Below are 23,530 nucleotides of genomic sequence, written 5' to 3' on the forward strand. Positions count from 1 at the left end.
CCTGAGCTCAGGGGGAGCAGGGACCACGAGGTCTCCATGGCAGCCGGGGGATGCAGGGATGCCCGGGACAGTGCGGACGGAAGGTGAGGGGCTGTCCCAGCCCGGTGTGGCTCCGTCCTGCAGCGTGGGTGCCCACCGCTCCCCGGCTGCGCTCCTCTGTCTCTTTGCAGGGCTCCGTGGGTCACCCTGGGGAGCAGGTACGTCCCTGCCTCGTGGTTTGTCCTGAGGCTCCTGCGGGCACCGGTGGTTGCCAAGGCCATGGACGGCTGGCAGCAGCACGGAGACCTCAAGGACGAGCAGGGAAGAGAGGGATCTGGGGAGGGGAATGGGAGACGGTCATGATGGATGGATGGGTGGGATGGCCTGGGGTGCTGGGGGAAATGGGGCAAAGCTGGGACCTGGCTATTCCACCCTGTGCTGTATAACCTGGCATCAGGCCGAGTCACCTCCCTGCAGGGACCTCCTGGAGAAGCCGGCTATGACGGCCTGGATGGGGAGCAGGTGAGCTGTGCGGCGGAGCATCGCACCAGCCAGCCGGTGCAACCATCCCTCCATCCCGGCACAGCCGCCCGAGCAGGACCGGGCACGGGCACGGGCATGGGCACAGCCACAGCCTCCTCTCTCTTCCCCAGGGCGAAGTGGGGACCCCCGGCCGCCCCGGAGAGAAGGGGTCCCGGGGCAGGCAGGTGCGGCACTGCGCGGCTGAGCCTCGGCGAAGCGCTGCCTCCTTCGCCTGCCGCCCAGTTGCTAAATCTCTTCCTCCTGCCTTCACCTAGGGGCAGAAAGGCTCCCGGGGTGCCCGCGGGGAGAAGGGGCCCCCAGGCCCTCGTGGAGAGGTGGTGAGTACAGGCTCGCAGCCCCGGGGCTCCACGGGGTGCTGAGGGGCTCGCTGAGCCCCCTCTCTGCTCCCTAGGGGCCACCCGGGAGAAGAAGCCCCGAGCCTGGCACCCCAGGGTGGAGAGGAGATGGGGGTCCCCAGGTAAGGGCTGGCAGAGGCCAGGACCGTGCTTGGGGATGCCGGGTGGCGGCGGTGGAGCAGCCGGTTGGCAGGACCCTTTTGGGGGTGAGGTGTGCGGGGAGGACAGCCAGGAGCTCTGCTTCCCTCTCAACACCCGCGATTTCCAGGGAGACCCTGGCCAGGATGGTCCCCCGGGGCCAGTGGGACCCCCAGGTCCCCCCGCTCACCCGGTAGGTGCCACGAGCAGGGGGACATCAGCGTCCGCGCCGGGTGTCCCTGTGCCATGCTGGGGACGCGGCCGCTGATGGCACTTCCCTCCGCAGACCTCGTGCCAGAAAGGGCAGCAGGGAGCACAGGTAGGGCTGGCAGCGCCCGAGGACGCGGGGGTCCGTCTGCACTGGGGACCGGGGACATCTCCCCGCCGGAGCCTGAGCCGTCCCGTCTCCTCGCAGGGCAAGAAGGGCAACCGTGGCAGCTCCGGCCCCGGGGGACAGAAGGGCTACGAAGGCACCCAGGTGAGGCCAGGGAAGCCCCTGCCAGCCCTGGGACGCCCAGGCGGGCATCCCCGCTGCCCCCTCTGCTCTCCCTTTCCAGGGGCTGCCGGGGCCACGGGGGACGAATGGTGTCACCGGCCACCCGGGGAGCAGAGGACTTCAGGTGCCATCCCCCTCCTTGTGCTGGGGTCCCCGCTGGGTGCTGGTGGCCACCCTGAGCCGGTGGCTGTGCAGGTGGGTGCCCACCCCACGGGTGCTCCTTGGCATCCTTGATCTGCCTTTGCCTTTCGCCCAGGGTCTGCCCGGAGCCAAGGGCTCCCAGGGAGCAGCTGGCCCAGCTGGTCCCAAAGGGGAGAAGGTGAGCGATACCGCGACGTGGCATTTCGCAGCCTCCCCCCGTGCACCCCCAGCCTGCAGCCCCGCTTTCTCTTCCAGGGGCAGGCAGGAGCCCAGGGCAGGAAGGGGAGCGTGGGACCACGGGGGCCCAAAGGTGCCCTGGTAAGGCTGTGTCCCTTGGGGACGTGGCATCCTCCCCGGGGGCACTGCAGCCGGGGGAGGCATGGAAAAGCCGTGACCAAGAAAGTTTGGGAAAAGGGGTGTTTTTGTAGGTCCTACAATAATCTGCTTTGGGATTTTTCTCCCCTCCCAGGGCGAGAACGGGTGTGACCAGAGAGGTGCTCCAGGGAGGAAGGGTGCCAAGGTACCGGCAGCTCGGAGCAGGGATGGAGGCGGGTGGGATGGGCATGGGGCAGAGCCCCGTCCCTGCCCGTGGGGCTGCCGGGGGTCCCGGCCCCGCTCACATGTGCTGCTTCCCCCAGGGCGCTCGGGGCCTGCTGGGGTACCCTGGGGCTCAGGTGAGTGTGGGGGGGGCCGGGAGGGGGCACGGGGACCTCTCCGGGGTCTGCCGATCCACGCTGTGGGGTGCTGGGAAGGACGGGGTCGGCTTCCTCCGAGTGTCCCCCCAGGGTGACGGGGGCGAGAGAGGATCCCCAGGGGACAAGGGTGCGCGAGGGCTGCCCGGGCGCAGGGTGAGTACGGTGCAGCCCCCTCCCCGCTCCCCCCCGCCGTGCCCACCCACTCAACTCCCCGGGGTTTTCCAGGGCCACCCCGGGAGCAGAGGAGAAGCAGGCGGCCGCGGCAGCGCAGGACCTCCGGGAGAGATGGTGATTCCCTGCAAATTCCCTTTTTCCTGCCACATTTCTGCTTGCAAGCAGCCCCGTGCTCGGGGATGTGTTCCTTGTTCGTCTTTCCTCCTAATTTCTCTCCTCTCCTGCTGCTCCAGGGCCCAAAGGGCTCACCAGGCATTCCCCCCTCCACGGTACGGGATGCTGGGGACGGGGACCCGGCCTCGAGGGGTGTCCTTGGGGGACAGTGAGGAGCTCGGTGGCCGCCTGGCCCCAGCAAGCCTTGCTGGGTTTGCTGGGAAGAGCTGGGCGGGAGAGCTGGGACTGACTCTGCTTCGTGCATCCCTCCAGCCTTGCGAGCTCAAGGCTTTCATCCGCCGGAGCTGCGGTGAGAGCCTGGGACAGCGGTGGGGCTGGCAGGGAGGGGACGGGGACCAGCTCGGTGTGGGGACTGTGGCGGAGGGGACAGAGGGATGGCTGGACGGCGGGGGCACAGCCGATGGATGGTGCCCGGAGGCTGCCCGGAGGCAGGCAGCGGTGGATGGGTGGGCACGGGTACCATGAGCACGGGATGTCACGGGGGGGCTTTTCCAGCAGCCCCTGAGATGCCACCATCCCCTCACAGTCACCACCTCGTCCTCCTGCCCGCTCTTCCCCACCGAGCTGGTTCTGGTGCTGGAAACCTCATCCACGGTGCCGCCGGCCCTCTTCTCCCGCATGAAGGAGCTGCTGGCCCTGCTGCTGCGGGACCTGCAGGTCTCCCCGTTGGGCTGCCCGGCAGGGGCCCGGGTAGCCGTACTGGCCTACGCGGCCACCCCCACCTACCTGCTGCGTGCCGGGGAGGCGGGGAGCGGGGCCATGCTGCTGCGGCACCTCCGCCGCCTCTCGCCCACCCGCTCCTCCCGGCGCGGCCGCCTGGCCGCTGCCATGCGCTTCGTGGGGCACCACGTGCTCAAGAGGGTCCGGCCAGCTGCCCTGGGCAGGAAGGTGGTCCTCTTCCTCACCAGCGGCCGGAGCCAGGACCTGGAGGGCATCGGGGAAGCTGCCCTGCAGTACGAAGCCCTGGGCATCGTGCCGGCGGTGCTCACCTTCAGCCCGCTGCCCGAGGTGGTGCGGGCTTTCCAGGTGAGCCCCGGGACTGGCAGCCGCTTGCTCCGTCCCCCGGATGCCCCCAACCTCACCCTCCGCCCCGGCTCTGCCTCCCCCCCAGGTCAACAGCCTCTTCCGAGTGGTCCAGCTCTCCGCGGCGGAGCCGGCCGGGGATGCGGCGGTGCTGCGGAATGCCGTGCTGCCCTGCGTCCTCTGCTTCGGTAGGCAGCCCCGGGGCGGCACCGGGGATGGGTGCCCGCTGGCTTCGGGGCTCAGCTTCCATCTCTCCCCATCCCCAGACCCCTGCCACCCCCAGGGCTGTGCCGCAGCCGTGCCCTCCCCTGACCCGCTGGACGTGGACTTGGCCTTGGTGGTGGACAACGCGGCCCCGGGGATGCCGGTGGAGAGGCTGGAGGCTGTCGGCGAGCTCTTCCACCGCCTCCTGGGGCACCTGCAGCTCGCGGGGATGGATCCGGCACAGCGCGGCTCCCGCATCGCCCTGGTGCTGACGGGCCCCTCCGCCCCAGGGCAGGGTTTGGCCGAGGTCCCCTTTGGGCTGTCCGGTTTTGGGGAGCAGCTCCGGGAGCGCCTCCACCTCGCGCTGGTGCCCAGGGCAGCCGCAGCATCCGCCAGCAGCACGGTGGCGTGGACCCTCCGGCACGCCTTCCCGCAGAGCTCCGGCAGCCGGCTCCGCGTCCTCTTCATGGTGGGGACGGGGGCCGCGGTGCTGTGGGACAGGGAGGCGCGGCAGGCACTGGCCCCCTTCACCCGGTGCGAGGATTTCGGTGTCTTGGTGCTCTCCCTGGGGCGAGCCGGGACGGAGTGGCCGGAGGCAGCCGTGCCCGAGGCGCTGCCGGCGTGGCGGTACCAGTCCCTGCGCCTGGGCTCGGTCCACCCGCCCGAGATGGGGTACGCGGAGAGGACGGCGCTGGGCTTCCTCAGGAGGCTGCGGGGTGAGCGGGATGGGGAGGTCTCAGGGGGCTGGAGCATCGCTGGGTCCCGTCCCCGGCTGCTCCGGGGGGAGGTGGCTTTGACCCCCAAAACCTCCTTGCTGGCACCTCCATCACGCCTCTGCTATTGCTTCTGCTCTGCAGCGGAGAGCAGCCAGCGCCCCAGCACCCCGGGGTGCCCCTGGGAGCTGCCACCCCCCGGCACCAGGACCAGCGAGCCCCCCCCAGGGAACCCTGCGCAGTGAGTGAGCGGCACCAGGGCCGTCCCCTGCGTGCGCATCCCTCGGTCCCCTGCAACGCGAGTTGGGGGGCCGGGGAGTTGCACCTCCTCTTCCTGGGGATGGGTCCTCTGCCCCCCAGCATGTACTGGGGGGTTTGCTCTGATTTCCCAGGACCCCCGAGGTCCCTGCCGTGCCCCCCACCAGGATGCCCACGGCATCCCCCGGCCCCGGAAAGGGCCGGAGGGCTGCGGCCGTTCCCGAACCATGCGCCCTGGACAAGGACCCCGGCAGCACCTGCGCCCCTGTCTCTGTGATGTGGTACCACCGGTGGGAGACGGGGTCCTGCGAGCGCTTCTGGTACGGGGGCTGCGGGGGCAACGCCAACCGCTTCAGCAGTGAGCGGGAGTGCATCCGCGCCTGCATGGACCCAGGTAGGCGAGGGTGGGCATCCCTCCGGGGACCGGGGGGCCATGGGGTGCCCCCAGCCCGGGCAGGGGGTACGGCTGAGGTTTCAGTGCTGCCTGCTTGGTTGATTCTGTGACCATCCCGGGCAGGTCCCGACGGAGCCAGCGTGGGCGAGAGCAACATGACGCAGGGTGAGGAGCGTGCGAGGTGGTGCCGGGTGTCTTTGGGGGGGGTGACTCGTGAGCAGAGAGCAGGCAGGGAGGCGGGCAGGGCTGCCAGCTCACGCACCGCCTGGGTCGCGGGGTGCATTTCCCGGCATGCAACCATGCCGCGCGCTCTGGCCGTGCCGCAAGCGTGCCGTGCCACCCGCCCTTGCAGCCGCCTGCCTGGAGGCACGGGATGCGGGGCCCTGCCGCTCCTTCTCGCCCAAGTGGTTCTTCGAGGGCCACCAGCCCGGTCGCTGCTCGCTCTTCTGGTACGGGGGCTGCGGCGGCAGCCGAAACCGCTTCGAGAGCCGGGAGCAGTGTGAAGCCGCCTGCCTGCCCCTGGGCAGGGCGAGCCCCCCGGCCCCCCGCCCTGCCAACACCTCTGCCTGCACCCCTGCACCCGGCTGCCGGGGCTGACACCCCCCCATTGGGGTCCAGGGTGCCCCTGGTCCCCTGGGATGCAGCACCCGGAGGCGCAGCGCTCGCCCTCTGCAAACCTCGCCTGCCCCCGCCTGCGCAGGCTCGAGAAACGAGGACACTTGAATTATTGCACAAGGACCTCGGGGTCCTGCCAAGTTTCTGACAGCTCATCTTCAGCTGCTCCATCACGGGGTGGGGAGGTTGAGCCGGTGGCGGGTGCGCTGAGCCCTTGCAAAACTCTGCACACCCCCTGCCATCCGCTGTTCCAGGAGGATGGTGGTGCCCAGGGCTGGCTGGTCAGCCCGGCAGCCTTTCAAATAAAAACCACACCATGTTTCACGCTGGTGCAGCTGGGCTGGGGAAGGGCGAGGGTTTGGGGGTGGGTGCTCCGGAGCCACAGGAGGCCCTGGATGGGCGCCGCGCATCCCGGCCAGCGGCAGCTGCGCTCTCCCTGCGGGGAGCAGCTTCCCTGGCTGCCAGGAGCGGGGAGCGGGGGCCGGATCCAGGTGCGGGGGTGGTGGGGTGCTTGTGGCCCCCACCCCGGGTCGGCCGCAGCGCCGGCGGGAGGCAGCTGCACTGCTGGCGGGCTCCGGTCCCGGGGGGGCCGCGGCTGCACTGCTTCACACTTTCCCCGTCTGCCCTGGGTGCTCGGCCCCGGGTCAGGATCCCGGTCCTAATAACGCCCGATCCTAATGACACCAGCATCCCGGTCCTAATAACGCCCGATCCGAATAACACCAGCATCCCGGTCCTAATAACGCCCGATCCGAATAACACCAGCATCCCGGTCCTAATAACGCCCGATCCTAATAACACCAGCATCCCGGTCCTAATAACGCCCGATCCTAACAACACCAGCATCCCGGTCCTAATAACGCCCGATCCTAATAACACCAGCATCCCGATCCTAATAACGCCCGATCCTAATAACACCAGCATCCCGGTCCTAATAACGCCCGATCCGAATAACACCAGCATCCCCGTCCTAATAACGCCCGATCCTAATAACACCAGCATCCCCGTCCTAATAACACCAGCATCCCGATCCTAATAACGCCCGATCCTAATAACACCAGCATCCCGGTCCTAATAACGCCCGATCCTAATAACACCAGCATCCCGGTCCTAATAACGCCCGATCCTAATAACACCAGCATCCCGATCCTAATAACGCCCGATCCTAATAACACCAGCATCCCGGTCCTAATAACGCCCGATCCTAATAACACCAGCATCCCGGTCCTAATAACGCCCGATCCTAATAACACCAGCATCCCGGTCCTAATAACGCCCGATCCGAATAACACCAGCATCCCGGTCCTAATAACGCCCGATCCTAATAACACCAGCATCCCGGTCCTAATAACGCCCGATCCTAATAACACCAGCATCCCGGTCCTAATAATGCCCAATCCTCGGGCTGTAGCTGGTGGCCGTGGCTGCCTTCGACACGAGTTGTCGCCCGGAATAGCTCCAAGACCTGATTCTTCCCCTTATCCTTTACGCAGTTCTGCAGGGCAGGAGAGGACAGATACATTTTTCAGGACAGCCTTGGCTCTGGCAGGGCTGGCAGGAGGAGGGGGCAGCTCAGTGGGTCCCATGCCCCGGTGCAGAGTGGTGCTCGGGGGGTGCCTCCCGTGAGCCCCCAGGCCGTGGCTGCAGCAGCAATTCACCTAAACACTGCTCAGAGCCCCTAAATGCATTTTTAAGGCAAAGGAAGGCGGGAACTGCCGGGAGCCAGGCGAGCAGGGAGGGAAGAACTGGAACGGAGAATTTTGTTTCTTTAAATGTCATGTTTTTTTAAGCTCATTTTTGCACTTGGGTTTGGCGAAGCTGAGAAGACTTAAGTGACAAACCAGCTGTCCCCCGGCGCAGCGCGGCGCTCGCCCAAGCAGACACCCACCCACCGCCTCCAGCCCCCCCCAGCACCGCGGTTGCAGCAGGGATGCGGCGCCGCACGGCGAAACGGAGCCCCCCGCGCCCCTCCAACGCCAACCCCCCGTCCCCACAAACCCCCCGCTCAGCCCCACGGCATCGCATGGGCCCCAGCACCTCCCAAAACTGGGGTGGGTGAGGGGCTGCTGGCGGGGGCAGCTGCGGAGGTGTTGGTGATGCTCCCGGAGGGCCAGAGGGGCTGCGGCAACGCCGTGTCCGTCGGGGATGCTGCAAGGCAAACCTGGCACCGTGAGGGTCCTGCTGGGTGGGTGGGGGTCCCCCAGCCCTCCCTGCCAGCCCCCCGCTGTGGGGAGCGGGACCCTTTGCACTCACCCAGCAAGGCTAAGCCCAGTAGACGGGGATGATGCTGCAGAGGATGCTCGCCGTGGTGCCCAGGAGGGAGCGATCGGCCAGGGGCATGGCGAGCCTCTTCTCAGCCTGGCGAGGGGAGAGAAGGAAAAACAAGGCAGCAGCGGTGCAGTGTTGCACCCCAATTCTTCATCGGGAGGGTTGCACGAGGCATCGTGCCCGGGGCGTTGCCACATGCCACCCACGCCCCGTCCTGCCCCAGCCGGTGCCGAGCAGGGTGGCCAGCGCTCACCTGCCGGTGCTGGAAGGTCTTGGCAATGGCATCCAGCCCCGGGATGTTGTCCTTGTCCACGCGGGTGACGTAGCAGGCGCGGTGGAGCTGGGATCTGTAGCTCACCAGCAGCTGTTTGCAGACAGACCCGCATCAGCTCGGTGCCATCGCCCCCTCCCCGTCCCCCCGGCCGCGCAGGGCTCCCCACTTACGTTCTTGTAATCATAGATGACCGTGGCCGGGTTTCCATCCCCGCTGTCCAGGTAGAAAGTGGCCACATCCTCTTCCCAGCCCGGTCCTCTCTGCAGCCCCATCCACAGGACCTGGGGGGGTGTGGGGGGAGCTCACCGCCTGCGGCAGCCCCTCCCCGGGGGCGGCGGGGGGTCCCTACTTACGGCGTCGGCGTGCCGCTGGTCCGCACGCAGCCACATCAGCAGGGCGCCGGCGATGATGACCACCAGCAGGACCACCACCACCACCACGATGAGGAGGCACTTGAGGTGGTGGCAGCTGAGGAGCTTGCGGGGCAGGTAGCAGAGCAGGCGAGGCACGAAGCACAGGGACCGCTTGATGCAACCAGCGCAGCTGGGGCATTTGCAGCACCAGGGCATGCAGCACCGGGCGCATTTGGAACAGCAAACGGTGCAGGGCCAGCAGCAGCAGCCTGGCTTGCAGCAGTAGCCGGAGCCGCAGCAGCCCTTCTCCGGATCCTGCGGGCATGGGAAAGGCAGAGAGTCGGGGTGAGCGGGAAGGAGATGGGAGCTGGGGGATGCGGGTGGGCTAGGGATGGGCTTGCCCTGGAGAGCAGCTCCCATCCCCCTGCCCCTGAGGTCTGGGGATGCGGCATCGACGGGCTCTTGCTCCATCACATGTGCAACTGTGCCTCGCTGGGATAAACCGGGCAAAGCCCTGTGCCGAGCATCTCTGCTGGGCACAGGGACACCCCCAGCATGACCGTGCCACCCCACTGCGGGTCACAGGGACTCACCAGCGGCTCTTCAACCACCACCTGCTTCATGCTGCTCTCCATGGCTGCCTCCTCCTCCTCCTCCTCCTCCTCCTCCTCCTCCTGCTCCTGCTCCTCCTCCTCCTCCTCCCAGCCCGGGCTGCCCCACAGCAGCCGGGACAGAAGGCTTTATACCGGTGCGCTGGGGGGGGAGAACAGGGCGGCCCCTGTGAAGGGGCTCATGGCCCTGGCGTGGAATCGGGCTCTGGCGTGCAATCCACTTCACGCGTGTTTGCTGACCTCCTTCCCCGGGGCTGGATTCCCCTGGGAACCTGCTGGTCAAGAGGCTCTGAGGACACTTGTCCCCAGGCACGGGGACCTCTCTGCTGCCCAGGAGCGAGGTGTCGGAGCCAAAGCAAACCCTTCTGCGGGGGTTAGAGCTGCCCTCCAGGGTGGAGCATCCGGCAATGGCCGCAGCCAAGGCGAGACCTGGCTCGGTGCCCGTGTCCCTTCGCCAGCTCGGGCACCTGGAGCTGCTCGAAGTGGGCAAAGTGTAAACGGGACATCAAAGCTTTCCCACAAACTGCAAGGCTGGGGTGGGAGCAGGGTCACCACGGGGTGGGAACACGTCCCCGGACCACGGCCAGGCTGGGTGCTCCGCAGCCTTGGTCCTGAGGATGCTCGGGCACCGCGGGGGCTCGTGTCACCGGTGCTGGGGCTTTGGGGGCTGCCCACGGTGTGGATTTGCTCAGGGTGAGGGGGGTCCCAGCTCTGGAGTGTCACCCTGGGCAGTGCAATCAACAGGGCAGGGTGACACCACTGTGCCTTGGTCTTGCCTGGACATGAGTCTCTCCTGTGGTTGGGTTCAGGCTGGGACCTCTCCGGCCACCCCTGGGCCCCCTCCTCGACCCCTTGGGAACCCAGATGCTTGCAGCTGGGTGTGGGGGTGAGGGTGTGCACCCCGTATTGCACGTTGCCTCCTGGCCCAGGGTGTCAAGGAGCACGGGAGACCCTCGAGTGGCTCCTGGCTGTTTGCTCTCCAACACCACGGGCAGGAGAGGCTGTGGGAGCCCATATCGCGCACCCTTCTAGGCCCTGCTCTTTGCCGGGGTGACACAGGGTCAGGGCCAGACCTGGGATTTCGGGGAGCAGTGCTGCCAGCTCTGTGTCGACACTTGGCAATGTGCAGTTTCCCTCCCGTTCCCGGCAAAGCATCAGCCCCCGGGTGCTGCGACCCTCCTCGCTGCCCATGGCTGCGGAGACGACCCTGAGTTAGTGCCTGCTGAGAGGTTAAATCACACTGCCCAGCACCGCTGTGCTCCTGGGGGGCTGGCTCGGGTCCTCCCGGGGTCTCTTTTCTCCCTCCCAGCCCCGTTGATCCCCCATTCTCCGGTGCAGCGCTTGGAGGTGCCCCCCAAGGATGCTCCCAGCTGCTTTGGGGCAGAGGAGCTGGAGCTGCCGGGGATGGGGAGTGGATGGGGGATGGAGGGGAGCTGGAGCAAGCGGATCGTGGTGTCTGTGGATGCCCTGCTCAGCCCAGGGCTTGGCTCTCGCCGGGGATGTGGCACAGTCCCTCCGTCCCCATCTGCACATGGAGGGGACAAGGATGGGGACCTGTCCTGGAGGGGTGGCCCAGACCCCGCAGGGGTGCTGGGGCTGGCTGGGTGTGCTGCCCGTGCCCATGGGCTGGAGGCGCAGAGGCTGCCCCTCCCATCTCGTCCTCCCTCCGTGCAAAGCGGGAGGGCGCAGGTGGGGACAGTGGCCGTGCAGCCTGGGAGCGTGGTGTGCGATGTAGGGGGGGGTGCCGCTGCCCTGGGGAGCGGGTGTCTGAGCCCTCCATGCTCCTCGCCCGGGGCTGGACTGAGCACACCGACATAAAGGATGCATCTACCCACGCTTGACCCCGCAGGGAGACATCCCTGGGGCACCGTCCCGCCTGGCACCCCGGGAAGGGCCATTTGGCGGGTGCGGAGGGAAGGACGAGAGCAGCACTCGGAGGCAGGGGCACAGGCTTTACTTTGCAGACAGAAGCAAATCCCAAAGCAAATCCCACTTTTTTATTGCAAGTGCCATGGGAAAGCCGCGGTGCCGAGCGGCTGTGGACAGAGCACCCCGACGGTGGGGCGGCTGCCCCTGGGCCGCATGTGGGGTGGAGCCGTGGAGGAGGAGAGATGCCCGGGCATCCCGCCGGGAGGGCAACGCGGGGAGCGTGGGGACAGTGACATCCCCATCTCGCTGTCCCGTCCCCCCGGGAGCCCACCCCAGCTATGCCCAGTAGACGGGGACGGTGCTGCAGAGGATGTTAACGGTGGTGCCCAGGATGGAGCGGTCGGCCAGGGGCTCGGCGTTGTCCCCGGTCTCCTTCATCTCAGCCTGCAGGAGAGAGAACAGGGGGGGGCTGCTATCCGTGGCCACCGGCAGCCTCCGCTTGCCGCTTCACCGTGGCTGCCCAGGACACAGGGGCTGGGCTGGGCTGGGCTGACCCCCTGCTCACCTGCCGGCGCTGGAAAGTCTCGGTGACGGTGTCCAGCCCTGGGATGTTGTCCTTGTCCATGTGGGTGACGTAGCAGGCGCGGTGACGCCAGGACCTGTAGCCGACCAGCAGCTGTTTGCAGACAGACCCGGGTCAGCTCAGCCCCATCCCCGCCGCCACCACCCACCCCACCGTGCCCCGTCCCCGCGGCTGCCCGCAGACCTTGCTGTAGTCGTACACCACCATGGCGGAGGCATTGAGCCCGTCCCGCACGGCGAAGGTCCCGGTCCTTTCCTTCTTGCTCATGGAGAGGTGCTGGGGGGTCCCTTCGCCATCCAGGCCATGGATGGTCATTCGTAAGACCTGCCAGGCAGAGGGGGGTCAGGGAGCTTTGCAGGGTCTAAACCCCATCCCTGCAAAGCGCCAGCGGCCGGTGCCGTTCCCAAACCCGTCACCGGAGCCGGTGGCACCGTGGCTCCCTCCCCGGCACTGCCTCACCGTTTCGGCGTGCGTCTCGGTGATGTGCAGCCCCAGGAGAAGGAAGGCGACGATGACCACCATGAGGATGACCGCCGCCACCACCATGATCAGGAGGCTCTTGAGCTGGTGGGGGATGCAGGGCAGGCGGGGGGAGGCCGTGTACCTCTGGGGACACAGGGGAGCACCCGGCTGAGCTGCCGGCGTGGAGCCGGGGAAGGCAGCCGGTGCTCAGCCCCACGCCGGCTCCCCGGGCTGGGTGATGGGTGCTCCTTACCGGAGGTGCCTCCTCCATCAGCGCCTCTTTGGAGCTGCCGTCCATCTCGCCTTCCCTCGCCGCGCAGCTCCTGTCCCTTTGCCAGCCGGAGCTGGGGGCATTTATAGGGGCCCCGGGTGGGTGGGAGGAGGCTGGAGCTGCCCCGGCTGCCAAGGTGCCACTTGTGCTCTGTTTGCTGAGCCCGGAGAGGAGCCGAGGAGGGGGCGTGAAGCCTCCGAGGGCCTTTTCCTGGCATTTGGCCGGCAGCGGGGGGGTGCAAAGGCAAACAGCGGGCAGGCAGAGCGTGCCCGCCCTCCACACCCCAGCACCCGAGCGCTGGCCGAGGACCCAGCACCCTTAGCACGCACCCCCGGGGGTGCTGCACCCCTGGTCCCTGCAGCCCCGTGCATGGGCAGCTGCAGCCCCCCCAGCGTGGGGAAGGAGCTGGCTGGGCTCATTGTTGGCTGGGAGCGCCGTGCCTGGGACGGGGCGGACGGGTGCCCGGTGCCTCCCGCCACCCGGCAGCGCTTGCTGCCAGGCCAGGCAGGGAGCTGGCACCGGCAGCGCTGCAGCAAGGGCACCTGGGCGAAGCCACGGGGTGGGAGAACTGCGGCGGCATCACCCCTGCAAACCCTTGCGGGTACCCTCCTGTCCCCCATCCTGGTGCACCCCGAGAGCAGCCGGCTCCCACTGGCCACCCCCTCGGCGTGCATCCCCCCCGTGTTTGCACACCCGCACGCTGGTGAGGACACGCGTCCGCAGGGATGCTCGTGCTGTCACTCAGCCGCATCCCTCCCTCCCTCCCTCCCTCCCTCCCGCAGCACAGGAGCATGGTGTGCTGCAGAGCAGCGGGTCGGGCACCGGCAGCCTCCGCCGCCACCGTCGCTTCCCCTCCACGCTGAAATCTCCGGGGAAGGAGGAGAGGAAAAGGCTTTGCCGCAGCTCCCGGGCAGAGCAGGAGGAGAGGGACCAGCTCCGGGTGAGAGAGCTGGGCTAGGCCAGGGTGATGGAGCTGCAGCACGGGAGGAGGATGCCGAGGGGCCAGCTCTCTGCTGTCCTCCTCCTCCTCGCCTTGGCCTGGCTCTGGCTGCCGGCGGGGTGTCGGCGGCCCCCCCGGCCACCCCCTTGCCCCCCGAGCTGCTCCTGCACCCGGGACACAGCTTTCTGCGTGGACTCCAAGGCCGTGCCCAGGAACCTACCCCCCGAGGTCATCTCACTGTGAGTACCCAGGCAGTGGGATGGGGATGGGGACGGGGACGGGGACGGGGAGCAGGTGACATCCGCGGTGTGCAGGGCTGGCGGGGGCTGCTGGTTGCCCTGGGGTGGCAGGGACAGCCTCTTGCTTTGTGCTGCATTGGGGGTGAAGACGTGGCGGTGTGGGGTACGGGCAGTGTGGGGGTCTCCTGGGGGAAGGAGCGGGCTGGGGACACCCCGGGACCGGTCCCCATGTCCTGCGGCGGTGGCAGGTCTCCATGCACACGCAGCCATCCATCAGTGACGGGTGGAGCAGGGCTGCAGCCCGTCCCCGCCGTGCTCCCCGGCTGCCGTGACCTTGGGGACCAAAGCCCCAAGGGGACACGGCTGGCGGGTCCTGATGGACGGTCCCTGGGGACAGCGGAGCCTTCCACGGGCGTGCGAGTGTGCGTGGTGGATGCGTGTGTGTGTGTGTGTGCATGCAGCTGTGTGCGTGCACGCGTGTGCAGGGATGTGTGTGTACACGCGTGTGCACTCCGGCCGGGGGGGGCCATGTGTGAGGTGGGTGCCAGCCCCCAGGGAATGCTGCGGGGCCGGGTGCCTTGTCCCCTCCGTGCCACCCCCAGCAGGCAGGATTGCTGCTGGGGCCGCTCTCCCATGGGCTGCCCCCTGCCCAGCACCCCTCCCTGCTGAGCGGGGGGCTGCGGGGGGCTGCCCTGGCACGCAGCAGGTGACAGCAGCGATGTGCTGAGGGGCAGGGGGGTGGCGGAGCCCCCCCCGTTGCTGTCCCCTCTCCTGCATAGCCCTGAAGCTTCGTCTCGCCGGCAGGACGATGGTGAACGCAGCCTTCACGGAGATCCGAGAGGCAGCCTTCGCCCACATCCCCTCGCTGCAGTTCCTGTACGTTTCCCCCGCTGGTGGCCGGGCATCCCGGTGCCCCCCGTGCCCGTCCTGCCCAACCCCGGTGCTGACGCCTCCCCCCTCTCTTTGCAGCCTGCTGAACTCCAACAAGTTCACGCTGATCGGGGACAACGCCTTCGCCGGCCTCTCGCATCTCCAGTACCTGTGCGTGGGATGGGGATGGGGACACGGGGACCGGGACGGCCCGGGGAGGGCATGGGGAGGGCGGGGGTGTCGGCAGGGACCGGTCCCCTCCGGGCAGCCGTGCCACCATCTCCTCCCGCCCCAGGTTCATCGAGAACAATGACATCCAGGCGCTCTCAAAGGCCACCTTCCGCGGGCTCAAGTCCCTGACCCACCTGTGAGTACCGGGGGGTCCTGCGTTCCCCGGGGACGCGGGGGATGGCTCTTGCCCCTTCACTGCGGCCAGGGCTGTGTCACCTCCGCGACCCCTCTCGTCCCCCAGGTCCTTGGCCAACAACAACCTGCAGACGCTGCCCCGGGACCTCTTCAAGCCACTGGACATCCTGAGTGACCTGTAAGGCTGCCACGGCACCGGGGACCCCCAGGAAGCCGGGCTGGGGAGAGGGTGACATCCCGGTGCTCGGGGTTTGGGCAGGGTGCTCTGCTCGCTCTGGGCTGGGTGCTGGGGGTGACTCGGTGCCATCCTCGGCAGGGACCTCCGGGGCAACACGCTGGCCTGCGACTGCAAGATCAAGTGGCTGGTGGAGTGGCTGGAGAGCACCAACACCACGGTCCCCGCCATCTTCTGCAGCAGCCCCGGGCAGTTCGAGGGCCAGCGGATCCGGGACCTGGCACTCGGTGACTTCCAGTGCATCACCACGGGTAAGGGACCGCGGCCACCCGTCACCTCACTCCCGGGTGCCCAGACCCTCACTGCCGCCTCTCCCCCCCAGATTTCGTGGTGCACCAGGTCCTGCCCTTCCAGTCGGTGTCGGCTGAGCCCTTCACCTACGCCAGCGACCTGTACGTCGCCCTGGCACAGCCGGGTGCCAGCAGCTGCGCCATCCTCAAGTGGGACTACGTGGAGCGCAAGCTGCGCGACTTCGACCGCATCCCCGGTAAGGCAGCAGGGCAGGGGTCTCCTCCCACGTTGGGACCCCCCCCCCCGGGTGGGTGACGCGGGAAGGGCACAGCCCCGGCGTGACGTGGTCCTGCCTGGCAGCTCACTCGGCGGTGCACTGCAAGCCCATCGTGGCGCAGAACCAGCTGTACGTGGTGGTGGCCCAGCTCTTCGGCGGTTCCTACATCTATCGCTGGGACACCGCCGTGGACAAGTTCATCAAGATCCAAGACATCGACAGCCAGAAGACCCGCAAGCCCAACGACATCGAGGCCTTCCAGATCGAAGGCGACTGGTACTTCGTCATCGCCGACAGCTCCAAGGCCGGTTCCACCAGCCTCTACCGCCTCAACCAGAACGGCTTCTACTCCCACCAAGCCCTCCACGCTTGGCACCGCGACACCGACGTGGAATACGTGGAGAACGACGGCAAACCCCGGCTGATCATCTCCAGCAGCTCCCAAGCTCCCGTCATCTACCAGTGGAGCCGGGCGCAGAAGCAATTCGCGCCCCAGGGGGAGGTGGGGGAGATGCTGGACGTGCAGATGGTGAAGCACTTCAAGGTGAAGCGGGACCAGTTCCTCTGCCTCAGCCGCTACATCGGTGACTCCAAGGTGGTGCGATGGGAAGGGCAGCGCTTCGTTGAGCTCCAGACGCTGCCGTCCCGCGGCTCCATGGTGATGCAGCCCTTCTCGGTGCAGCAGCGGCAGTACCTGGCCCTGGGCAGTGACTTCTCCTTCACCCACGTCTACCTGTGGGAAGAGGAGAAGCAGAAATTCGTCAAATTTCAGGAGCTATCGGTCCAGGCGCCGCGGGCTTTCCGCTACGTGCCGGCTGCCGATGTGCAGCTCCTCCTGGCTCCCAGTTTCAAGGCCAACACGCTGGTCTACCGGCACGTGGTGGTGGACCTCAGTCTCTAGCGGGGAGGCAGAGCCCGGGCTGCCGGTGCGGCCCCAACAAGGCTCTCGCCTCCCCCGAGAGCTGCCTGCTCCTGCCCGAGGACATGCATGCACCCGCCAGCCCCTTCCTCCTGCCTGCAGCCGATGGTCACAGCCCGGTGCCAGGACCCCCAAGTTCTCCCACCCCTCGAATTGTCCCCAGGGCAGCACCCAGCCCCACGGCCCCGCTGCCAGGGGAAGCCACGGGCCTCAGTTTCCCCCCGGTACCCCCAGTTTCCCCATGTGCAGCACCCACAGCCACCCCGTTCTGCAGCCCGTGGGACCTGGGCAGGCGGCTGGGACACCCCTCGCCCTGCAGACCGATGCCCTTGGGTGCCTGCTCTGCAGCGCTGGCTGGGCTGGCAGGGATGGGGGGGCACGGGTGGCTCTGCCCACTTGGGCAACGGGCTGGAGGTTTGCGGCAGGGAGGTCTGGGTGTACGGGAGTGGGGCGGCAGGCAGGGATGTGCACAGGCAGGGCCAGACTGCCGGGGCTGGATGGGATGCTCCCAGGATGCTGGGGTGCTCCCAGGCCGATGGGATGGTCCAAAGTGGATGGGATGCCCCAGGCGGATGGGATACTCTGAGGTGGATGGGATGCCCCAGGTGGATGGGATGCCCTGGGTGGATGGGATGCCCCGGGTGGATGGGATGCCCTAGGCGGATGGGATGCTCCGAGGTGGATGGGATGCCCCGGGTGGATGGGATGCCCTGGGTGGATGGGATGCCCCGGGTGGATGGGATGCCCTAGGCGGATGGGATGCTCCGAGGTGGATGGGATGCTCCGAGGTGGATGGGATGCCCTGGGTGGATGGGATGCCCTGGGTGGATGGGATGCTCCGGGTGGATGGGATGCTCCGAGGTGGATGGGATGCCCCGGGTGGATGGGATGCCCTAGGCGGATGGGATGCTCCGAGGTGGATGGGATGCCCCGAGGTGGATGGGATGCCCCGGGTGGATGGGATGCCCTAGGCGGATGGGATGCTCCAAGGTGGATGGGATGCCCCGGGTGGATGGGATGCTCCGAGGTGGATGGGATGCCCCGGGTGGATGGGATGCTCGAGGCCAGCGGGATGCTCCAGGCCGGTGGGATGCTGCCGAGACAGTGCCACCACCCGCAGAAGCGGGGCTGGCCTGCTCCCGTCCCCCTCCAAGCATGTCCAGCAGCTCCCTCTGCCCGTGTCCCCCCGCGGCCGGGCAGGACCCAGCGTGCCAGCCGTACCCGAGGTGTACGCACCCACCGAAACGCTCCCACAATAAACACACTGTGACTCCCCGGCCCCGACTGCGTCTGCCCACAGCCGCGGCTGGCATCCCCCTGCCCGGGGGTCCCACTCCAGCCGGCGTCCCACAGCACCCCTTTCCTTGCACAAGCCCCACCGCGCCCAGGAGGGGGGAACCCCTTGTTTTAGGGTCCTCCACACATGGCTTGCCTGGTCTTTTTTGCTGCAGATGCCTCGGCCCATGGCAGTGGGGGGGGGAAGCAGGGGGTGTTTCCCCAGGGAGGGGAGTCCCAGCTGGAGCCTGCTGCACCCCGAGCTGCACCAGCACCCGTGCAGCTGCCCGGCTGGTTTTCCAGGGGAGCATTTCCTTGTCCCCCAGGTATATAAATATGCATGTGAAAAACCACCAATTAAGCTCACAAATAAAGATCCTCTCAAAGGTAACAGGCACCCCCGGGGCTTTTGGGACTCCGGGTTTGACCTCGGTGGCTGCAGGGCCTGAACCTGGTCCCTTCCCGGGTGCAGCCCCCGCAGCCGGATCCGGCCCAGCCCTGGGTGTCGCAGCAGGGCGTTGTCACACTTCTCTGCCTCGGTTTCCCTACCAGGAAAAGGAAGATTTTAAAGCCAGGTGGGAAGCACAGGGAACAGTTGCAGAGGGGTGCTGCACCCCGACAGCAGCCGTGACTGGGATGGAGGAGCCGGGGTGCCCTGGACCACTGCTGGGGATACACGGCCATGGGGAAGGCGGCCCAGGGAGGCGATGCCAGGTCCAGCAGGGAGGACTCTGAGCCCCGCTCTGGTTCCGGGAAGAGATAGCAGCTTCTATTTTCTCCCGACCATCTTGCTGGGATCCATGCCTGTCGCAGAGCCCTGGCCCTGGTTCAGCAACATGCCCGAGCGGGTGCTTAAGGTTAAGCGCACATGTAAACCCAGGTGGGGCGTGCCGGGGAGGGGATTTTGCAGCAGCTGAGGCTAAACCCTGCTGAATCAACACGTCAGGGTGTGTGCCTGCACATCTGACTCCCTTGGCAGCGCTCACACCTCCGCCCAAACCCCCAGCTCCCGCAGCCCTGCCCTCCCTGCCCTCTCGCACCCCCGGTATTGCGATGGGGTGCTCTGCGCGCCCCACGCTGCGCACATACCCCACCCGAGCACCACAAAAACACCCCCTCCAATACCAAAAAGAAGTCCCCACCATCACGTAAAGGGTCTTTCCCTCCCTTCTATGCCTGCTTGCTGATTTAAAAAAAAAAAAAAACAAACAACAAAATCAACTATTTTGGTGGGCACGGGTACAAATCTCCGGGGACCACCTCTACTCTGGTAGGGAGCGGCCCTTTTAAGGGCCGTCGCGGCCCTTTTAAGAGCAGCGGGGTGGGCGGTGGGGGCCGCTGTGGCGCATGCGCGGACCGGCGGCTGCAACTTTCAAGTTGTTACATTCGCTTCCGGTCCGCCGCCGCGGGGGGTCCGGGGGGTCCCGGGGGGGGACCCGGGGCGGGGGCGGACAGCGCGGACCCGCCCGCCCGGGGCTGCCCGGCACGGCCCGGGACTGCGGCCCGCCCGCACCATGGTGTCCTGGATGCTCAGCCGGGTGATCGTGTGAGTGGGGACCGGGGGGGGTGGTCCCGGTGTACCCGGGGGGGTGCTGCGGGGCGGGGCTGAGGCCCCCCCGGGGGTCTCTGTTTAACGGGCAGCCCCCCCCGGGGGTCCCTGTGCCGGTCCTGCAGCGGAGCTACCCCAGGCAGGAATTGGGAGGGGGGGGTCTGGTGGTGGGCGACCCGCGCTGCGCTTGTTTAGGGGTAACCGCCCCCCCCCCCCCGCCCCGGGCTGCGCTTGTTTGGGGGTAACCGGGCCCCCCCCCGCCCCGGGCTGCGCTTGTTTGGGGGTAACCGGCCCCCCCCCGCCCCGGGCTGCGCTTGTTTGGGGGTAACCGGCCCCCCCCCCCGGAGATGGGTAAGTGTCCTGATCCCGGGGGAGGGTGGGCTTGGCCGGGGGTCCTTGCCACGCAATGCCCAGGCCCCCTGGCTCCCGTGCCGTGGCCAGCTGGGCTGGGTGGCTGGTGGCCAAGCGTGCCCGAGGAGTCCCTCGTGGGGAGAGGGAGGCTCTGCAGCTGCGGGGTGGGCAGCAGGGAGGCACGGGGCGGGGTGGGGAGCACCCACGGCCCCATCCCCAGGTCAGGGTCACGCAGGAGGGGGGTCGGGGTGAGCCTGGCCGCGATGCCACGCGGCAAGCCGGTGATTTCCCTGCCCGGGCCGGCAGCGGCTGAGTCACCGGGCCAGGAGGTGCGTGTTTTGGGGGTCTCCCGCTTGCTGCGGGGCCGGCGGGGAGGTTGGCACCGAGCATCCCTCTGCAAGGGCTGATCCTTCCTTCAGAGGGAGCTGAGCCTCTCCCGGCCGGGCTCGGCGAGCTCTCGCCTCCGCTCCGCCGCGCCGAGCCTGCGCCGTCCCTCCCGCCACCGCCTCGACGGGTCGGGCCGGTCCCCGCGGAGGTGGGCGCGTTCGTGGGAGCGACACCGTGCCCACAGCCAGCTCTCCGAGCCGGTGCCGTCCCTTCTCCCGGCGGCTCCGGGGCTGGCATGGTGCTGGAGGGGCTGAAGGCCAAGCTGCGGCGCTGGGGCAGGCAGCTCTGCTATTCCCTGCTGCTGCTGCTCTATGCGGGGTGGCCCGCGTGCCTCACCCCCCCCCTTCGTTACAGGCTGGTTTTCGGGATGCTGTACCCTGCCTACGCTTCCTACAAGGCTGTGAAGACCAAAAACATCCGGGAATACGTGAGTAGGGTGCCTGGGCAGCTCCTTCCCAGGCTCCAGCCCCGGGCTAACAGGCTCGCCCGCTCCCCGCAGGTCCGCTGGATGATGTACTGGATCGTCTTTGCCCTCTTCATGGCCACGGAGACCTTCACCGACCTCCTCATCTCCTGGTGAGGCTGGTGCGCGGGTCTCTCGGGGTCCCCGTGCCCCGGGGGAAGGAAGGGGGCTGCCTCCCCCCCTCTGCCTGCAAGGAGAGGGGCACGGGCTGCCCTGCTGCCTGCCCGGCTCCTGGCTCTAGGCAGACCCTGCATGGGGGGGCACCGTCCCTCCTGCAAGGGAGCAGGACATGCCCTTGGACCCCCCCCCAGCATCTGCTTGCCCCCCATCTTCTCCCCCTCTCCGGCAGGTTTCCCTTCTACTACGAGATTAAGATGGCCTTCGTCATCTGGCTGCTCTCCCCCTACACCCGGGGGGCCAGCCTGCTCTACCGCAAATTCGTGCACCCCACGCTGTCCCGCAAGGAGAAGGTAAGGGCTGCCTGACTCTGGAGGGGGTCCCACACATCCTGGGGGACTGGCCAGGGGCTCGGCAGGACCCTGGGCTCCCGGCGCTGGACTGGCGATGCCCTGGGACACGGTGCTGTGCGCGCTCAGCACCGCCGCGGTTGTCTCGGCAGGAGATCGACACGTACATCATCCAGGCCAGGGAGCGCGGCTACGAGACGATGGTGCGCTTCGGCAAGAGGGGCCTCAACATGGCAGCCACGGCCGCGGTCCAGGCTGCCGCCAAGGTACCGGGAGCGGGGCGGGCTGCTCCGCTTCCCTGAGGATGCTTCGGCCCCCGGGATCCCGGGATGAAACTGCCACCCCGGCATGGGTGGCCTCGGTGGTTGCGGGTGCCAGCAGAGGGGTGCCGAGCCCTGCCCAGTGGGATTGCATCGCCCCGGGCGATGCCTGGCCCCACGTTCGGGTGCCCCGGTGCTTTGGGGTTTGCCCTGTGGGGGTCACTTCCATCCCTTCTGTGTCCCCCCCGCAGAGCCAGGGCGTGCTGGCCGGGCGGCTCCGCAGCTTCAGCATGCAGGACCTGCGCTCCATCCCCGACGAGGCCCCCGTGCACTACCGGGACCCCCTGTACCTGGAGGAGCAGGAGAGCCGCAGGCAGCTGCTGGGTGAGCTGGGGGGGGATATCACAGTGGTGGGGGGCTGAAGCGAGGCCCATGGGGGGGCCGTGCCAGGAGCTGTCGTGTGCCCCCCTGTCCCCAGCCTACAGCACGCCCTCGGCCAGCCGGCAGTACGAGAGCGAGACGGAGGACGAGGAGCTCTGGTCGGACTCGCAGGTCTCGCCCGAGCCTTCGCCCCGCAGCCGGGACCCCAGGCCCCTCTCCCGCAGCCAGAGCCTGCGCACGGCAAAGAGGAAGACGCCGGGCAAAGAGGTACCGTGGGGGGGAACGCGGTGGCGTGGGGCTGGGGCGAGGGGGACCTGACCCATCCCTCCCCCTGCCCAGGGCTCTTCCCGGCTCTTGCGCAGTCGGATCAGGAAGAAAGCGGCTCCGCCGGAGCAGGACAGCTAACGGCCCCGGGGAAACCCTCTGCCAGGAGTCTTAACACGAGTTTGCTGCTGCAGCACCAGGAGGGAGCATCCCCGTCCCTGGGGAGGGGGCTCCCCCCTTGCATGACACTGTAAATACGTTCTCTGACCTCTCCGCCTGCCCGGCTGCACCGTGCACCTCCAAGTGCCTCGCGGAGGGGAGGGCAGCTCGACCCCCACGCTGCTCCCGGCCGTGCCCCCTCCCAGACCCTGCTGCTGTGGGTCGGCGCCGGCGCCTCTCCCGCGGGGTCCCGACTCCCCCTCTCCTCCCACCCCATGAACACTATGGGCTCTGCTGGGGCCCCCCATAGTGCCATGATGCCTTGCTCCCCACATCCCCTCTCCCCTGGGAGCCAGCGAGGGGACGTGCCTTGTCCCATCTGTCCTCGGAAGCCAAAGACACAGCCCCTGGCTGGGGCCCCCCCACAGCTGCAGGCTGACACCCCCGTACTTGAAACCGGGGCGCCGGTGCCTGACCGTGCCCTGCCCAGCACCACGCGGCTTTTAATGTTCTCCCCTCCCAGACAGGGGGTTTTGTACATGGAAAAATAAATGTTATTTCAGACTTTCAGAAACAGGAGTTGTCCCCTTTGCTTAAATGCTGTCCCCTTCCCCGGGGGCTGGGGCTGTGTGGGACCCTCCAGGGTGCATGGGGCTGTGGGGGGGTGCAATGCCCAGTCCCCATGGGGCAGAGCAGGACTGGGGGTGCAGGTGAGTGTTGGGGTGCAGGGATGCATCTCGGCCCCTCCTTGCAGTAGCCATGTCCCCCACGGCGTGGCAGCAGCAGCCGTGGCCCCGCTGGGACACCCGGGCCCCCGGCACGTAGCCAGGGCTGCAGACGGACGTCCCCGTCCTGGCCGCCAGCCCTGGCTTGTCCTGACAGCCCCGGCCACGGGCAGCTGCCAGGGTCCCCGATCTCACCCGGGGGTCTCAGCTCCCTTTGCTCCTTCCCCCGGGGACTTGTCCCCTGCCCAGGTGGAGGACATAGGGCACAAAGCCTCTGTGGGACAGGCGGGGTCGCACAAGGGGACAACGTTGCTTGCGTGGCCTCTCCTGCCCCTGCGAGCCCTCCTGTCCCCTGGTGCCCTGCTCTCTGGCATCAATCCCCTCGCTCCAAATCCTTCCTGCCCTCACCCTTCAGGCCAGCTTTATTTTTAGCCCCTGGCTGCTTTCTGCATTTGGGGGTCTTCCCAGGGCAGGGAGAGCGTCTGCCCCTGCCTGCAGCCCCCCCAGGGGAGGCAGCCGTGCCAACGCAGAGCTGGGCAGGGGGGCAGCCGGGGCAGGCAGGGGTGTTGGAGCAGATTAGGTGGAGGTGGCTGGATTAG

At 67.9% G+C, this 23,530-nt stretch overlaps 4 protein-coding genes across 4 annotated transcripts; 2 read left to right on the forward strand and 2 right to left on the reverse strand.

Annotated features, from left to right (window-relative positions):
- Positions 1 to 7,652: 7,652 nt before the first annotated feature.
- LOC142093656 (surfactant protein C-like) lies at positions 7,653 to 9,470 on the reverse strand. The gene is made up of 6 exons (XM_075175044.1): positions 9,371 to 9,470; positions 8,778 to 9,092; positions 8,595 to 8,705; positions 8,404 to 8,514; positions 8,136 to 8,240; positions 7,653 to 8,030 (listed from the first exon to the last, which is right to left on the reverse strand). The coding sequence occupies exons 1-5, from the start codon at positions 9,410 to 9,412 to the stop codon at positions 8,145 to 8,147; spliced, it is 675 nt and encodes a 224-aa protein (XP_075031145.1). The 5' UTR covers positions 9,413 to 9,470; the 3' UTR covers positions 7,653 to 8,030; positions 8,136 to 8,144.
- A 1,856-nt stretch (positions 9,471 to 11,326) lies between these two features.
- On the reverse strand, positions 11,327 to 13,253 carry SFTPC (surfactant protein C). Its single transcript, XM_075175045.1, has 5 exons — positions 12,556 to 13,253; positions 12,300 to 12,446; positions 12,024 to 12,164; positions 11,823 to 11,933; positions 11,327 to 11,701 (listed from the first exon to the last, which is right to left on the reverse strand). The coding sequence occupies exons 1-5, from the start codon at positions 12,598 to 12,600 to the stop codon at positions 11,594 to 11,596; spliced, it is 552 nt and encodes a 183-aa protein (XP_075031146.1). The 5' UTR covers positions 12,601 to 13,253; the 3' UTR covers positions 11,327 to 11,593.
- On the forward strand, positions 13,071 to 18,314 carry LGI3 (leucine rich repeat LGI family member 3). The gene is made up of 9 exons (XM_075175042.1): positions 13,071 to 13,752; positions 14,557 to 14,628; positions 14,722 to 14,793; positions 14,918 to 14,989; positions 15,095 to 15,166; positions 15,305 to 15,474; positions 15,546 to 15,710; positions 15,815 to 17,291; positions 17,401 to 18,314. Exons 1-8 carry the CDS (start codon positions 13,541 to 13,543, stop codon positions 16,630 to 16,632), a joined length of 1,653 nt encoding a protein of 550 aa, XP_075031143.1. The 5' UTR covers positions 13,071 to 13,540; the 3' UTR covers positions 16,633 to 17,291; positions 17,401 to 18,314.
- Positions 18,315 to 18,916: 602 nt separating this feature from the next.
- Positions 18,917 to 23,000, forward strand: REEP4 (receptor accessory protein 4). The gene is made up of 8 exons (XM_075174701.1): positions 18,917 to 19,471; positions 20,567 to 20,639; positions 20,712 to 20,788; positions 21,025 to 21,145; positions 21,295 to 21,408; positions 21,654 to 21,786; positions 21,881 to 22,050; positions 22,123 to 23,000. Exons 1-8 carry the CDS (start codon positions 19,440 to 19,442, stop codon positions 22,186 to 22,188), a joined length of 786 nt encoding a protein of 261 aa, XP_075030802.1. The 5' UTR covers positions 18,917 to 19,439; the 3' UTR covers positions 22,189 to 23,000.
- Positions 23,001 to 23,530: the final 530 nt, after the last annotated feature.

The sequence above is a fragment of the Calonectris borealis genome, chromosome 27 (assembly GCF_964195595.1).
Source record: "Calonectris borealis chromosome 27, bCalBor7.hap1.2, whole genome shotgun sequence".
Taxonomy (NCBI): domain Eukaryota; kingdom Metazoa; phylum Chordata; class Aves; order Procellariiformes; family Procellariidae; genus Calonectris; species Calonectris borealis.

What these genes read in the sequence shown, in the direction of transcription:
- LOC142093656 (XM_075175044.1), bottom strand. Translation starts at nt 9,412, where the DNA reads ATGGAGAGCAGCATGAAGCAGGTGGTGGTTGAAGAGCCGCTG. An exon ending in TGGTGGTTGAAGAGCCGCTG is followed by an intron (nt 9,093 to 9,370) that starts GTGAGTCCCTGT and finishes CCATGCCCGCAG; the next exon opens with GATCCGGAGAAGGGCTGCTG. An exon ending in ACCAGCGGCACGCCGACGCC is followed by an intron (nt 8,706 to 8,777) that starts GTAAGTAGGGAC and finishes ACACCCCCCCAG; the next exon opens with GTCCTGTGGATGGGGCTGCA.
- SFTPC (XM_075175045.1), bottom strand. Translation starts at nt 12,600, where the DNA reads ATGGACGGCAGCTCCAAAGAGGCGCTGATGGAGGAGGCACCTCCG. An exon ending in CCGAGACGCACGCCGAAACG is followed by an intron (nt 12,165 to 12,299) that starts GTGAGGCAGTGC and finishes TCTGCCTGGCAG; the next exon opens with GTCTTACGAATGACCATCCA. An exon ending in TGGTGTACGACTACAGCAAG is followed by an intron (nt 11,934 to 12,023) that starts GTCTGCGGGCAG and finishes GTCTGCAAACAG; the next exon opens with CTGCTGGTCGGCTACAGGTC.
- LGI3 (XM_075175042.1), top strand. Translation starts at nt 13,541, where the DNA reads ATGGAGCTGCAGCACGGGAGGAGGATGCCGAGGGGCCAGCTCTCTGCT. An exon ending in CCCCCCGAGGTCATCTCACT is followed by an intron (nt 13,753 to 14,556) that starts GTGAGTACCCAG and finishes TCTCGCCGGCAG; the next exon opens with GACGATGGTGAACGCAGCCT. An exon ending in CGACTTCGACCGCATCCCCG is followed by an intron (nt 15,711 to 15,814) that starts GTAAGGCAGCAG and finishes CCTGCCTGGCAG; the next exon opens with CTCACTCGGCGGTGCACTGC.
- REEP4 (XM_075174701.1), top strand. Translation starts at nt 19,440, where the DNA reads ATGGTGTCCTGGATGCTCAGCCGGGTGATCGT. An exon ending in CCAAAAACATCCGGGAATAC is followed by an intron (nt 20,640 to 20,711) that starts GTGAGTAGGGTG and finishes CGCTCCCCGCAG; the next exon opens with GTCCGCTGGATGATGTACTG. An exon ending in CGGTCCAGGCTGCCGCCAAG is followed by an intron (nt 21,409 to 21,653) that starts GTACCGGGAGCG and finishes TCCCCCCCGCAG; the next exon opens with AGCCAGGGCGTGCTGGCCGG.